Raw genomic sequence first — 15233 nt, 5'->3', positions numbered from 1 at the left:
TTATATTCTCCTGATACGCAGTGAGGAAAATATTCAATGCATTTACCCTGCTACTTCCAGTCTTTGAACCATGTAATAAAGAAACTTCCTGCTGCCGCTGTTTAACTCAATGATGGAGTTCACAATCGTTATGCTCTGCAGGACTCATTTATCCGTCACCTCATGCACAAATTAGTCACAACATGAAAGCAATATCCTAAAAGATAGGATAAGAGCTTAACAGCTCACAAGACACAGATTGCACTCAATTATCTACAACATTTTGTGAGTGGGTAATTTGGCAGAATCAAATACTGGATTATTGGAGGTAGCTTCTTCATCAGGGGCTGGAGAACATCAATGTGCTTTGATCCTTCAAAATCTGGGAATGATGATACCTCAAGGGGCAAGCCGCTCATACACCCAACCACCCTCACCAAGATGGGTGTAAGGACCCGTGTCTTCTCCCTTTGCTCGACGGAATACGATTCGGTCATGTAGACGGTTTGTCTGTCCTTGCCAGAACTCAATCACAGAAGGATGCACAATGTAACCACCCCTATAGAATAAACAGAGGACAGTCTTCGTATAGGAGCACATCTTTGGGCCCTGATACACCAAGTGCTACTGTTTGACACTCACCATTCAGGTGGCTTGGGGACCTCTTTGTCTTTGTATTCTTCTTCTAGTTCCGCATTCTTCTTACGCAAATACTGTTGATTAGATAGAAACACCGTTAGGCTACGCTAATATTTCTTTACAAATAGATTTTCATGTCTCTCCATCATAACCGGCTGCTGTGAAACAAAAGGATCCATTTCTGATCCCCTCTTCCCTAAATTACCCACCATTGTCTGTTTTTGGATCTGCATAATGAATCAGAAATGGGTAGATTGCTATCCATTTTCCATTGATTCCAGTATAATGTGGTTTCTCTATACTTAGAAAGCTAACACATATTACTGGTTTCTTTATAAATCGTATATTGTGCCTGTGAATAAACCAGTAGTATGTATTAGTTTCCTAAGCATATAAATTCACTCTTCTCAACATGGTAAGGCTACAGTAAGTAGTGTATATGATATATACATACTAGGACACAGCTCTGCCCTCATCATGCTGATGTCTAGCCCTGTCAATCAAGGGGAGGGGGGGAGTGTGCAGAACACAGGTGGTGTTACAAAAGCAGTGCTACAAGGATTCAGCCCTGCCCACGGTGCTCCAACGTACTAAGGGTACTTTCACACTTGCGTTAAACTTTTCCGGTATTGCGTTCCGTCCTAGGGGCTCAATACCGGGAAAAAATTAGTTTTATCCTAATGCATTCTGAATGGAGAGCAATCCGTTCAGTATGCATCAGGATGTCTTCAGATCAGTCACTGTACGGTTTTTGGACAGAGAATATACCGCAGCATGCTGCGGTACTTTCTCCGTCCAGAATTCCGGAACACTTGCCGGAATGCCGGCATTATTTTCCATTGAAATGCATTAATGCCGGATCTGGCCCCAAGTGTTCCGGAAAAACGGATCCGGTTTTGCGGTCTGTGCATGCGCAGACCTTTAAAAATGTGAAGATGATAAGTACCGGATCAGTTTTTCCAGATGACAAGCGGAGAGACGGATCCGGTATTGCAATGCATTTGTGAGACGGATCCGAATCCGTCTACAAATGGTATCCGTTTGCATACAGATTGCCGGATCTGGGAGGCAGTTCCGGCGACGGAACTGCCTGCCGGAAACCAACAACGCAAGTGTAAAAGTACCCTAATTTTCATATGAATAAAACCGATATATCTCTGCAGCTGCTTAGCATTCAGAGAAAAGAAAGGAATTGTTTTAATCAGCATGATGAGCCCTACCAGGCAGGCAGCATGTTTTAATAGGGTTGATCATGCTGACAGAGCCTCTTTAAAAGTTGAGCAAATGGAGGATGTGGTAACATGAAGGCTTGACCTGATGACAAGTGACTGCGAACACAGTGCTCACATACAACCATGGTACCCCCTGGCGGAAGGTCATCACCAGGACTTTCACATATATTGGTATCTTTTTCATTATTTGCAGGATGCCATACTTGGAAGGCTAAGAAATACTTTAAAAATAGCTTTAATACGGAGTAGATAATAAGATTACAGGCAACTTCTACTACAATGGGAGTGAGCCATTCACACGTGTCCTTCCAAGTAGCCCTACCCAGTCAGTGGATGTACAAGTTATTATAGTCAGTGCCTGAATATGCCAGTCCTTCTGTCACAGTTGACATTTGTGTTTGTGACAGTCAAGGTTTGGTGTATAGGTGGGATAGACGAGAAGTGGCTGTATAACGGCAGATACAGTAGACCTATACAGCAGAGTTTATGGGAGACCTGAGCTTTTTCAGTAAAAGACTTAGCAGGTAGAAGTCGATAATTATAGAAGTGTGTTGACTGATATGACAAATCCTGAAGGAATGAGTCAGTGTCTGCCAGAAAAAAACAATAGCATGGGAAGAATTATTTGCTTGACAGACCAGTAGGAAAAATCTCACATGTTACAAGAGAAGGCGTGCCTATGACAAGCAGCCAGAAGCTGTGGTGCCCAGTGCCAGGTGGCACAATCTTTCTCAGCCACACTCACCTCGCGGTCTGGAATCACTTGGCTCTGTTTGCTGACCGCAGCCCCAATCTGGCTGCCTTTTGGACGGGAGTGGAAATAATAATCAGATACTTCTTCTGAAAGTCTTTCCACAGGACCCTCTATCCGCACCTAAGTGAAACACAAGCCCTGTCACTAGGAAACAGGCGGCAACAAAAGTTCTATAATGCAATAGTGAACACAAAAGATATCAGAAATACAGCACTTCAACCTTAGATTTGGATGCCAGAATTTTTATGTAGATTCCACGCCAAAATTAAGGCAGTGTCCGTGTCACATTGTTTGCAATGAGAGGCAGCGCTGTCGTTTGCTCGGCCAGCGGTTTAAGTCCATGACAAGATGGGGCATGTCCCTTCTTGGCATGGTGTTCGGACAAACGCCGCTGGACGTAGCGGCTGAGTCCGCTTGCGCTTTAGCTCCATTCAATGCAACTAAACTGCTAGCGGGTCCGTGTCATTCAAAGTGAAAAACCACAGCAGAAACTGCGACCTCACATAGATCCAGAGCTCTCCTCATGTATTGCTCCAATTGTTCTGCTAGATTTATATCAAGCTGACCGCTCAGGGGTGAGTACTTTCTGCTGCAGTCCAAGGGCATATCCCTTCCAGTGGCCCTGGAAATAAGTAAGGGCGGCGGAAGCGCTTACCTCTCTACATTCATCCGTATTACTGTCCTCAGGACAGCGATACAGTGGGATGCCTTGGCGGGGCAGGGGACAGTCATCTCCCTTCCCTGTTCCTCTGATAGGCTGCAGGCACTAGGCCTGCAGCCTATAAGAGGCTGGCGCAGGTGGCGCAATGACGCCATCATCGTTGCGATGCCTGAGCTGGGCAGCGTACAGCGAGGGACACAGGCTGGAAGAGGCCTGCATCGCATCACTGCCAGAAGCTTGGAGGTAAAAAATTTTTGGGGCAGAATGCTGTTGGGCACACTATGGGGAGCGAGGAAAGGAGCACTACGGGGGCACTTTATAGGGGCATTTTTTACTGCGACATTATGGGGAGCACTATGACGAAGGGGAGGACAGAAGCACTATGGGGGCATCTACTGGGGGCACTAAGAAAGAGTATTTTATACTGGTACATTATGAGGGTATCTACAGGGGGAACTATATAGGAGCATTTTATACTGGCACACATTATCGGGGGTACTATGGGGAAAGCAAAGCACTATGGGGGCATCAACTAGGGGCACTATATAGGGGCATTTTATACTGGCACATATTATGGGAGACACTATGAGGGCATCTACTAGAGGCACTATATAGGGGCATTTTATACTAGCAAATTATGAGGGCACTATGGGAAAGGGGGAGAGAAGCACTATGTGGGTATTTACTGGGGGTACTATATAAGAGTATTTTTTGTACTGGCACACAGAACGGGGCATTTTTTGTACTGGCGCAATCAAAAAGGTGTATGTATTTAAAATAACTACAGCTTGTCCCATGTATTATAATACATGCAGTTTCATTACCGCGTGCATCGTGCAAAATGCCAGAAGGGGGCCCACTGAGACTTTATCGCCCAAGGGCCCACATGAACCTGGAGCCAGCCCTGTATGAGATTAACTACATTATTTATGTTACTATTACAGCTGATCACTTGTCTCAGAGGTCATATGCCAAACATCCAAGTGTCTCCGCTGAGACCAGTGAATGGCTGCAGCAGTCACATGAATATCATTGTTACAGGACCAGTGGGGACCCCTGGAGTGGTGGGGGATTTTAGTGGTTATTTTTAATGTTATTCCATGTCCCGCTCTTAGGCAACTTTCTTATAATAGCAGACAAATCCTTAAAGGGGTTATACCATTAATAATGTAAAAAAATTAAAACCAGACGACATATAGTTCATGACAGTCTCTTTCTAACAAAGCTAGAACAAGCCCTCTACCTTACATGGATCCAGAGATCTCCCCATTTATTACTCTGCTGCTAGATTTATATCAAGTTCACAGCTCAAGGGGAGTGTCTTATCTGCTGCAGCTCAGGGGGCGTGTCCATGCTAAGGAGGCAGTTGAAAGATTAAACTGAGCATGTGCGGCCTTCTTAATGAGCCGGTCAAAGAAATAGGAAATTAAGTGGCACTATACAGATACATTTTATTGAATAACTCAGTGGCTATACAACATTTTTAATTACATGCAATTACAAAAGTATTCAGATCCAGGTGCTGGTTTTTTAAACTGTAGAATATTTTTCGTGGGACAACCCCTTTAAAGGGACCTGTCACATTGTACATGCAGTCCTATGTGGGAGTGGCATTTTATAGAGCAGGAGGAGTAGATTGATGCATTGTTTTGTGGGTAAAATTTCTATATAAATTGTATTTCTTTTATTTAACCTCCTCAGGACCGCCGTACGCAGGATTGCGTCTTTGCGGCGGTCCTGTTGTTCTGGGTGGACGCGCCGGTGCGTCCTCTCGCGAGACGCGAGATTTCCTGTGAACGCGCGCACACAGGCGCGCGCGTTCACAGGATCGGAAGGTAAGCGAGTGGATCTCCAGCCTGCCAGCGGCGATCGTTCGCTGGCAGGCTGGAGATGTGATTTTTTTAACCCCTAACAGGTATATTAGACGCTGTTTTGATAACAGCGTCTAATATACCTGCTACCTGGTCCTCTGGTGGTCCCCTTTGTTTGGATCGACCACCAGAGGACACAGGCAGCTCAGTAATATGTTGCACCAAGCACCACTACACTACACCCCCCCCCCCCGTCACTTATTAACCCCTTATTAGCCCTTGATCACCCCTGATCACCCCATATAGACTCCCTGATCACCCCCCTGTCATTGATTACCCCCCTGTCATTGATCACCCCCCTGTAAAGCTCCATTCAGATGTCCGCATGATTTTTACGGATCCACTGATAGACTGATCGGATCCGTAAAAATCATACGGACGTCTGAATGCAGCCTTACAGGGGAGTGATCAATGACTGTGGTGATCACCCCATATAGACTCCCTGATCACCCCCCTGTCATTGATTACCCCTCTGTCATTGATCAACCCCCTGTAAAGCTCCATTCAGATGTCCGCATGATTTTTACGGATCCACTGATAGACTGATCGGATCCGTAAAAATCATACGGACGTCTGAATGGAGCCTTACAGGGGAGTGATCAATGACTGTGGTGATCACCCCATATAGACTCCCTGATCACCCCCCTGTCATTGATTACCCCCCTGTCATTGATCACCCCCTGTAAAGCTCCATTCAGATGTCCGCATGATTTTTACGGATCCACTGATAGACTGATCGGATCCGTAAAAATCATACGGACGTCTGAATGCAGCCTTACAGGGGGGTGATCAATGACAGTTGGGTGATCACCCCATATAGACTCCCTGATCACCCCCCTGTCATTGATCACCCCCCTGTCATTGATCACCCCCCTGTCATTGATCCCCCCCCCCTCTGTAAGGCTGCATTCAGTCTTTTTTTTGGCCCAAGTTAGCGGAATTTTTTTTTTTTTCTTACAAAGTCACATATTCCACTAACTTGTGACAAAAAATAAAATCTCACATGAACTCACCATACCCCTCACGGAATCCAAATGCGTAAAATTTTTTAGACATTTATATTCCAGACTTCTTCTCACGCTTTAGGGCCCCTAGAATGCCAGGGCAGTATAAATACCCCACATGTGACCCCATTTCGGAAAGAAGACACCCCCAGGTATTCCGTGAGGGGCATATTGAGTCCATGAAAGATTGAAATTTTTGTCCCAAGTTAGCGGAACGGGAGACTTTGTGAGAAAAAAATAAAAAATATCAATTTCCGCTAACTTGTGCCAAAAAAAAAAAATTTCTATGAACTCGCCATGCCCCTCATTGAATACCTTGGGGTGTCTTCTTTCCAAAATGGGGTCACATGTGGGGTATTTATACTGCCCTGGCATTCTAGGGGCCCCAAAGCGTGAGAAGAAGTCTGGTATCCAAATGTCTAAAAATGCCCTCCTAAAAGGAATTTGGGCCCCTTTGCGCATCTAGGCTGCAAAAAAGTGTCACACATCTGGTATCGCCGTACTCAGGAGAAGTTGGGCAATGTGTTTTGGGGTGTCATTTTACATATACCCATGCTGGGTGAGATAAATATCTTGGTCAAATGCCAACTTTGTATAAAAAAAATGGAAAAAGTTGTCTTTTGCCAAGATATTTCTCTCACCCAGCATGGGTATATGTAAAAAGACACCCCAAAACACATTCCCCAACGTCTCCTGAATACGGCGATACCAGATGTGTGACACTTTTTTGCAGCCTAGGTGGGCAAAGGGGCCCACATTCCAAAGAGCACCTTTCGGATTTCACTGGTCATTTACCTACTTACCACACATTAGGGCCCCTGGAAAATGCCAGGGCAGTATAACTACCCCACAAGTGACCCCATTTTGGAAAGAAGACACCCCAAGGTATTCCGTGAGGGGCATGGCAAGTTCCTAGAATTTTTTATTTTTTGTCACAAGTTAGTGGAAAATGATGATTTTTTTTTTTTTTTTTTTTTTTTCATACAAAGTCTCATATTCCACTAACTTGTGACAAAAAATAAAAACTTCCATGAACTCACTATGCCCATCAGCGAATACCCTGGGGTCTCTTCTTTCCAAAATGGGGTCACTTGTGGGGTAGTTATACTGCCCTGGCATTCTAGGGGCCCAAATGTGTGGTAAGGAGTTTGAAATCAAATTCTGTAAAAAATGACGAGTGAAATCCGAAAGGTGCTCTTTGGAATATGGGCCCCTTTGCCCACCTAGGCTGCAAAAAAGTGTCACACATCTGGTATCTCCGTACTCAGGAGAAGGTGGGGAATGTGTTTTGGGGTGTCATTTTACATATACCCATGCTGGGTGAGAGAAATATCTTGGCAAAAGACAACTTTTCCCATTTTTTTATACAAAGTTGGCATTTGACCAAGATATTTATCTCACCCAGCATGGGTATATGTAAAAAGACACCCCAAAACACATTCCCCAACTTCTACTGAATACGGAGATACCAGATGTGTGACACTTTTTTGCAGCCTAGGTGGGCAAAGGGGCCCACATTCCAAAGAGCACCTTTCGGATTTCACTCGTCATTTTTTACAGAATTTGATTTCAAACTCCTTACCACACATTTGGGCCCCTAGAATGCCAGGGCAGTATAACTACCCCACAAGTGACCCCATTTTGGAAAGAAGAGACCCCAGGGTATTCGCTGATGGGCATAGTGAGTTCATGGAAGTTTTTATTTTTTGTCACAACATAGTGGAATATGAGACTTTGTAAGAAAAAAAAAAAAAAAGAAAAAAATCATCATTTTCCGCTAACTTGTGACAAAAAATAAAAAGTTCTATGAACTCACTATGCCCATCAGTGAATACCTTAGGGTGTGTACTTTCCGAAATGGGGTCATTTGTGGGGTGTTTGTACTGTCTGGGCATTGTAGGACCTCAGGAAACATGACAGGTGCTCAGAAAGTCAGAGCTGCTTCAAAAAGCGGAAATTCACATTTTTGTACCATAGTTTGTAAACGCTATAACTTTTACCCAAACCATTTTTTTTTTACCCAAACATTTTTTTTTAATCAAAGACATGTAGAACAATAAATTTAGAGCAAAATTTATATATGGATGTCGTTTTTTTTTGCAAAATTTTACAACTGAAAGTGAAAAATGTCATTTTTTTTGCAAAAAAATCGTTAAATTTCGATTAATAACAAAAAAAGTAAAAATGTCAGCAGCAATGAAATACCACCAAATGAAAGCTCTATTAGTGAGAAGAAAAGGAGGTAAAATTCATTTGGGTGGTAAGTTGCATGACCGAGCAATAAACGGTGAAAGTAGTGTAGGTCAGAAGTGTAAAAAGTGGCCTGGTCTTTCAGGGTGTTTAAGCACTGGGGGCTGAGGTGGTTAAATCCCTGCTATTTCTTTGCGTAGAACTTAGTGATTTTTAGCATGCATGACTGAGCATGAAAGGAGAAAAGGGGGATAAGACAGCACTACTCACTGAGACCTAGAAAGACCATTCTTTGGCGGTGCCTGCAGTGTTGAGCCTCGGCCTACTGGGCACCCAATACCAAGAAGATTAGAAGAAACCGCGGCACTCTATGGGCCAGATTTATCATTACTCTGACCGCTCACTCCACTTTCACATATGGCTAAAGTCAGTTTTAGCCAAGTCAGATTTATGATCGGCCCTTTAAGACTGTAATAAATGTGGTTTGACGGTAGCAGTTTATCCGTCAGTAAGCAGCTTTACAAAAGTCGCACATCTTTACGAAAAAGTCGCACGTTTTTATGAAAAAGTCGCATGTTCTATTAAAAAGTCTCATAAGATAAGCATGGTCCTCACTGGAGTGAAATTGGGACTTTTTTGCGACTTTTTTGCGACTTTTTTAAATAGTCCCAATAGTAAATCTGTCTAGAGATTCATTTACATAAGAAAACACGCCCACTTTCAGAAAACTGGCGAGCATAGTGCAGAGCAGAAAAAAGTCGCAAATTTGTGCGCAGTTTTAGCGTTTGGGACTTTTTTGGGACTTTTTCACTCCATTATTCTGACCTGAGCTAATGATAAATCTGGCCCCATGTCTTCAAGAAGTTGCTGTGTTTATTCTTCACTAAACAAGCGACGTTACGACTCTATAAGTCTTTTTTTTTCAAGCTTGAGTCGAAACGTCACTTGTTTGCTAAAAAATAGACACAGCAACGTCTTGAAGACATAGAGTGCCGCGGTTTCTTCTAATCTTCTTGACCGAGCATGAAGAGATATTTGTCAATCAGTGATCAGGACCACCCACTGGACTCCTAAGCATATAGCAAGCAGGGGTTTAAATGAAAAACACAATTTATACTGAATAGTTTCCCATAGAATGATATACCTTATATCAGCCCTGCTCTATAACATGCCACCCCGAGATAGAAATGTATGTACAATGTGACAGGTTCCCTTTAGGCTTCATGCACACGACCGTATTTTTGGTCCGCATCCGATCCGATCTTGCGGATCAGATGTGCACCTATTCGTTTCAATGGGGCAGCAAAAGATAGGGAAATTTGGTTCACATCCGTATGTCCGTTCCACGCTCCGTTTTTCAGACAAGACTAGGCATTTCTAATATAGAAATGTTAGAAATGCACACAGCCAGCATCTGTGTTTTGCAAATCTACAATTTGCGGACCGTAAAACAGATGTGGTCTTTAAGATAATAAATAGATCCGTATGCAGTAAGCTCATATCTATTGTATGACAGCATTTATAGCAATAACACGGGAACAACTTGAAAAGCTCTTTTCTAGTCCTATATGACTAAATAAATAATAGGGGAAGGGCAAATACACAAGCTGCACTGCATTTTTCTTTTTTTTGGGGGGGGGGGGGGTCAGATTGCTGAAAAGAGTTATTTATTGCGTAGCTCTAGCCTAAAAATAAAAAAAATGACCCTAGGCACATGGCTGGCCACCAAATACCTTTACATTTTCATTTATGAATACTTTTCACTTTCTTGCAGAAGTTTCTTCCTGACGAAGACAGTCGGAACAGCATGCACAATAGGTTAACAGCAACGCTGCGCAGAAAGGTTTTAACCCCATAGGGATAGCCAGCAGCCATCTGCATGAATCATGGGGAGAGGTTCGCTGTGATAGGAGCAGCCTTTCCAGTTTCTGTGTTGTTCTAAGGGCCATTGTTTTCTGTCTGAGACACTTAAATAACAGGTAGCAGATGCCACATGGGAACTGGACAGGTTCCTGAGCAATGAATGTAGTGCACGTGTCAGCATTCTACCCGACTGTGGTTGGAGCTATACTGGGTTTAATACTTTACCAAAACGGACCTCCCTCTATAATCATTTGGCATGGTTATATATTGTTTTATTGGATTAGAGGTAACCACAAGTTTAAAGAATCATAGTTGAGAAATGAGAAAATGATGTACTGAAGGAGCCGGAACGATGGCTCACCCAGGCCTCCCCAAAAACTAACATCCAAATAACTTAAACGATGAGTGATCCAGATCTTGATCCCAGCTGCCGCCTTCCTTGCCCAGTATTTAGACTGGAGCTGCGTATGAATACTGTATACACCACTAACCCTTCTGCTGAATGTCGGCCTTAATGTCTGTGGCTAAACCCATTGATAAATCCAATATGGATTACGGAATATTAAGGACTAATTGCACCAAGAAACTCCAATTTTACCAGAATTTCCCTTTAAAGAGCTATACCCACCAATAGATTCCAGCAAAGGTCTATATAAAATATTATGTATGCATTTTTGCTGGGGATCGCCATTAGCAATGGGCTACAAGTGCAGGATTTGCTCCCCTGTATATACATGCACAACTGCATATGGGTTTGAGCACTTCCTGCCCTTGTTACACCACGCCATTTTTTTATTTGTTTGACCTCACTGAGGGCATCATCAAATAGTGACAGAAATGCTGATGTCAGCGGTGTGTCACTTATGAGCTAAAAGTCAGTGGTTGCCGAGAACCAGCATCATAATCATTGCAGCCCAGGCCTTGAAAAGAGTCAAATCTACCTGAGAAGAGTCCTGGTTATTCCTAATCTCCTGCTCTCTCACCCATCTGCTGAAGATTGGCAGTTCTCTCCTAGAGAGAAAGGGAGACAACTAGGTAGAAGACTGTCAGTCATCAGCAGGTGGCAGGGAGAGCAGGAATTCATGAATGACCAGGACTCTTCTCAGGTGGCCGGGACTCTTTTCAAGGCCCAGTCTGCAATGATTGTGATGTTGGTTCTCAGCAACCACTTACTATTAACTTATAAATGACAGACCGCTGAAATCAACTCACCTGTCTCTACTTTTTTACTGCCGTTAGTATGGGCAGCATAAAGTTGATGACAGGTTCCCTTTAAATATACTTTATTCCTAGCTTCCAAATCCCTGTGCACTGCATCTATTATAAGAGAGGGACATGTTCATCCTGATCTTCCTGATTTATTAATACAGAGCCAGAACTGCAGTGACACAGGCAGAGCGGTAAGAGAGGTGTTGCGCTATGTGTACTGTAATGGCTGCCTACAGATAGACGCAAGATCATAAAGATTAAGGGATCTTATATTCTCAAGTATTTTCTATTTTAGGCGAAAACGTTCTGTATAGACAGGTCTCTGTGTGTAGAACAGAGACTTCAAAAGCTACAAAAAGGCGTTTACCTGGCGATTCAGGGGCTCCCAGAAAAACAGCAGCGAAGCAAATGGGTTAGATTCCTATAGAGATAAAGCAGGACAAGGTAAAGAGACAAGAGTAGGCAGAGAACCACTCACTTTATCCAAAAAGACCAGCACTCATGATCCATTTATAGCCACTCATCCACTCATTTTTGCCCTTTTTTTCCTTCTTGACCCTCCCGTTCCCAGGCAATCGGTGCCTGATATGTTAATAAGGGTGTGTAATGTGAAGGGGGCTGTAAATGCTCAATTTTCAAGGGGGGGGGTGAACCAGAGACACTTCCCAATCAGCGTCAGAGCGGTTCCTGCAGTTTGATCTGATGAGAGATATCCTATCTTACGAGTCGCTCCGACACTGTCTGCGCTGAGTGGGCAGAGCACTCAGGTTCACTCCTCAAGAAAGGCCAAGAATCAGCCGAGCGATGGCTACGAATGAAACCTGAGAGCTGGAGATTTTGAAGAACATGACAGGTCTTCTATAAAAAGCATTTAATGTCTTATGGGATGTAGAGAAAAGGATTTACCTCTTAGTATAGATTTACAAGCCATTACTGATATTTCAATCTTCCTATAAGATTAGGAGTCAGTAGTATTGCCGGCTGTCGCTCAGTCACTCAGAGTGATCTCACCCGTAACGGCTATCGGGGCACTTACTGTAGGTAGGTCATTCGCATCTTGGCAATGAAAAGCCGAGATGGGACAACCCCTTTAGGCTACATTCACACGTCCGTGGTGTGTTGCGGACCCGCAAATTGCGGGTCCGCAACATACCAGCCCGTCACCCCCATAGAAATGCCTATTCTTGTCCGCAAGCTGCGGACAAGAATAGGACATGCTCTATCTTTTTGCGGAGCTGCGGACCCAAAATCGGGGCCGCACTCCGCAATTGCGGCTGCAGACAGCACACTGTGTGCTGTCCGCATCCATTCCGTCCCCATAGAGAATGAATGGGTCCGCACCCGGACACATTTTGCGGACGTGTGAATGGAGCCTTAAAGAGGTTTTCCGGGAGTTTTATACTCATGAGCTATCCATCAGTATCTGATTAGTGGGGGTCCGACACCCAAGACCCAGCCGATCAAGTGTTTAAGAAGGCACCAGTGCTCTCTCGGCTCATCAAGCAGAGCACTGTACATTGTATAGCGGCTGTGCTTGGTATCGCAGCTCAGCCCCATTCACTTCAATGGGGCTAAGCTGCGCCTAGGCCATATGACCAATGAACGCAATGTAACATGGCCTAGGAAAAGCTGGAGAAGGTCGCGGCGCTACTGAGAGGGCCAATGCCTTCTCAAACAGCTGATCAGCGAGGGTCCCGGGTGTCAGACCACCACCGATCAGATACTGATGACTTATCCAGAGGATAGTTCATCAGTGTAAAACTCCTAGAAAACCCCTTTAAAGAGGACCTGTCACCACAAAATGCAATACATACTGAAAGCACCATGTTATAGAGCAGGAGGAGCTGAGCAGCTTGATATATAGTTTCATGAGAAAAGATTCAGAATAATGTATACATTTATCTCTCTGCTTTTTCTACCTTCTGTGAAGAGCTATTGGTACAGGAGGGAGGGGTCATCAGTGATTGATAGCATTGTGTGTATAAGTGACCATAAGAGGTAGCTGTCGGTCACTGATAACAATAAAGAGAATTGTAGTGGCTCTCCCTTTGGTTTTTGGATATAGGTACACTGTTATCAGCCTCACAGTCTGTAAACATAAAAAATATATATCTAAAGTATTAACAGGCACTCAATCATCAGGAATGGTACCAAATGCAAATATGTATTAGGTCCTATATAGATAAGTCACATAGTATAAAAAGTAAATGATAAAAACTATAATATAATACAATAGAATAAACTATACAGAAATCAGTCGTGTGTTCCTCTGTCTACCTCATCGAGCCACTGAGGAAGGAGCTTGTTGCTCCAAAACGCGTATGGCAAGACCACAGTTAGGCTACTTTCACACCTGCGTTAGGTGCGGATCCGTCTGGTATCTGCACAGACGGATCCGCACCTATAATGCAAACGCTTAGATCCGTTCAGAACGGATCCGTTTGCATTAACATGAACATAATGCAAACGGATCCGTTTTGACTTTACATTGAAAGTCAATGGGGGACGGATCCGTTTGAAAATTGAGGCAGATTGTGTCAACTTCAAACGGATCCGTCCCCATTGACTTACATTGTAAGTCTGGACGGATCCGTTTGCCTCCACACGGCCAGGCGGACACCCGAACGCTGCAAGCTGCGTTCAGGGGTCCGCCTGCTGAGCGGAGCGGAGGACAAACGGTGCCAAACTGATGCATTCTGAGCGGATCCGCATCCACTCAGAATGCATTAGGGCAGTACGGATCCGTTCGGGGCCGCTTGTGAGACCCTTCAAACAGAACTCATAAGCGGAGCCCCGAACGCTAGTGTGAAAGTAGCCTAATCCAGAGAGACCCCCGGTATAGCCACAACTAGATACAGCGGTGCAACATTTCAAACTTCAGACATAAAGATCCGAAGCATACCAGATAACAGCGTGCTGCATCGGAGACTAAGTAAGAAGTCCGATCATGTGGGGCGCCACGTGGGACGCCGAACATAGAGCACGCACAAGGTATAATACGGGGAGCAAAGGAGGTTCGTCTAGGAGGGAAATACCACTCGTATCAAAGGCCAACTCCAGAGAAGTCCATCATGTGGTAACACTTTATTCTTTGCAAATAAGAAAGATACATATTCTGCCTAAATATTTGTGTAGGCAACGCAGTTGCCGTATTTGTGGGAGGGGAGGCTCCCGCACGATCCTATTTAAAGCACCGTTGCGCCCTCCCCCTGTCAGCCACCTCCGATTCTCGTCCACAGCAGCGGTGTGTAGCTACTTCCGATTACCATCCAGCAGCCGTGTGCGGAGGCGCGGCGTCACTTCCGGGTCGCGAGCGGGGTCAGCGTCCTCGCGCTCCAGCGGACGACCGACTGTGTTCCTGATCGTTTCTTCAGCGTGTGTGTCCGGTCCGGGTAGGGTAAGTCCTGCTCTCGCGGGCGCTTCCTTTCTACAGCTGGGCCCCACGTCTTGCCAGCGTTCGGCTCCATTACATGCGGCTCGGCACAGCTGCCTGAAACCACATGTGCCCAGCGCACACCGGCTCTTATTTTGTGTTTAGCTGTACGGGTCAAGTAGTTACCACTTAAATCATGGACATTTACTACTCATGTCAGTGCCCATAAGTATGCCACAAACAACTTCAATGTTCTTTTACATATAGCAGCCACATGTCAGTAGTCATGTACCAGAGAATAGGTACCACGCGATTCTGTTTACACAAATGTAGCTAACAACAGTCCCATACACCGTGCACAGATAGGTGGCTTGTCCTAGTTGGTGAAATTCTTGTAGATAAATTCTCTGCATCAAAACCTGTTTCTCTCTCCATGACGTACAGTTTAACCTGTGTAC

General features: G+C 44.5%; 1 protein-coding gene across 1 annotated transcript in view; it reads right to left on the bottom strand.

The window, feature by feature from the left end:
- Positions 1-131: 131 nt before the first annotated feature.
- Positions 132-15233, bottom strand: part of PNPO (pyridoxamine 5'-phosphate oxidase) — a 50346-nt gene continuing 35244 nt past the window's right edge. Inside the window, exons 4-7 of the mRNA XM_040435296.1 lie at positions 11770-11823; positions 2596-2724; positions 622-692; positions 132-538 (exon numbers count right to left, since the gene is read on the bottom strand). Coding sequence (XP_040291230.1) covers positions 379-538; positions 622-692; positions 2596-2724; positions 11770-11823 — 414 coding nt within the window. The 3' untranslated portion in view covers positions 132-378. The remainder of the gene's footprint in view (positions 539-621; positions 693-2595; positions 2725-11769; positions 11824-15233) is intronic.

The sequence above is a fragment of the Bufo bufo genome, chromosome 6 (assembly GCF_905171765.1).
Source record: "Bufo bufo chromosome 6, aBufBuf1.1, whole genome shotgun sequence".
NCBI classification, from domain to species: Eukaryota; Metazoa; Chordata; class Amphibia; order Anura; family Bufonidae; genus Bufo; species Bufo bufo.
Note: the sequence above shows the minus strand (reverse complement) of the source record. Positions and strands in the feature narration are given on the sequence as shown.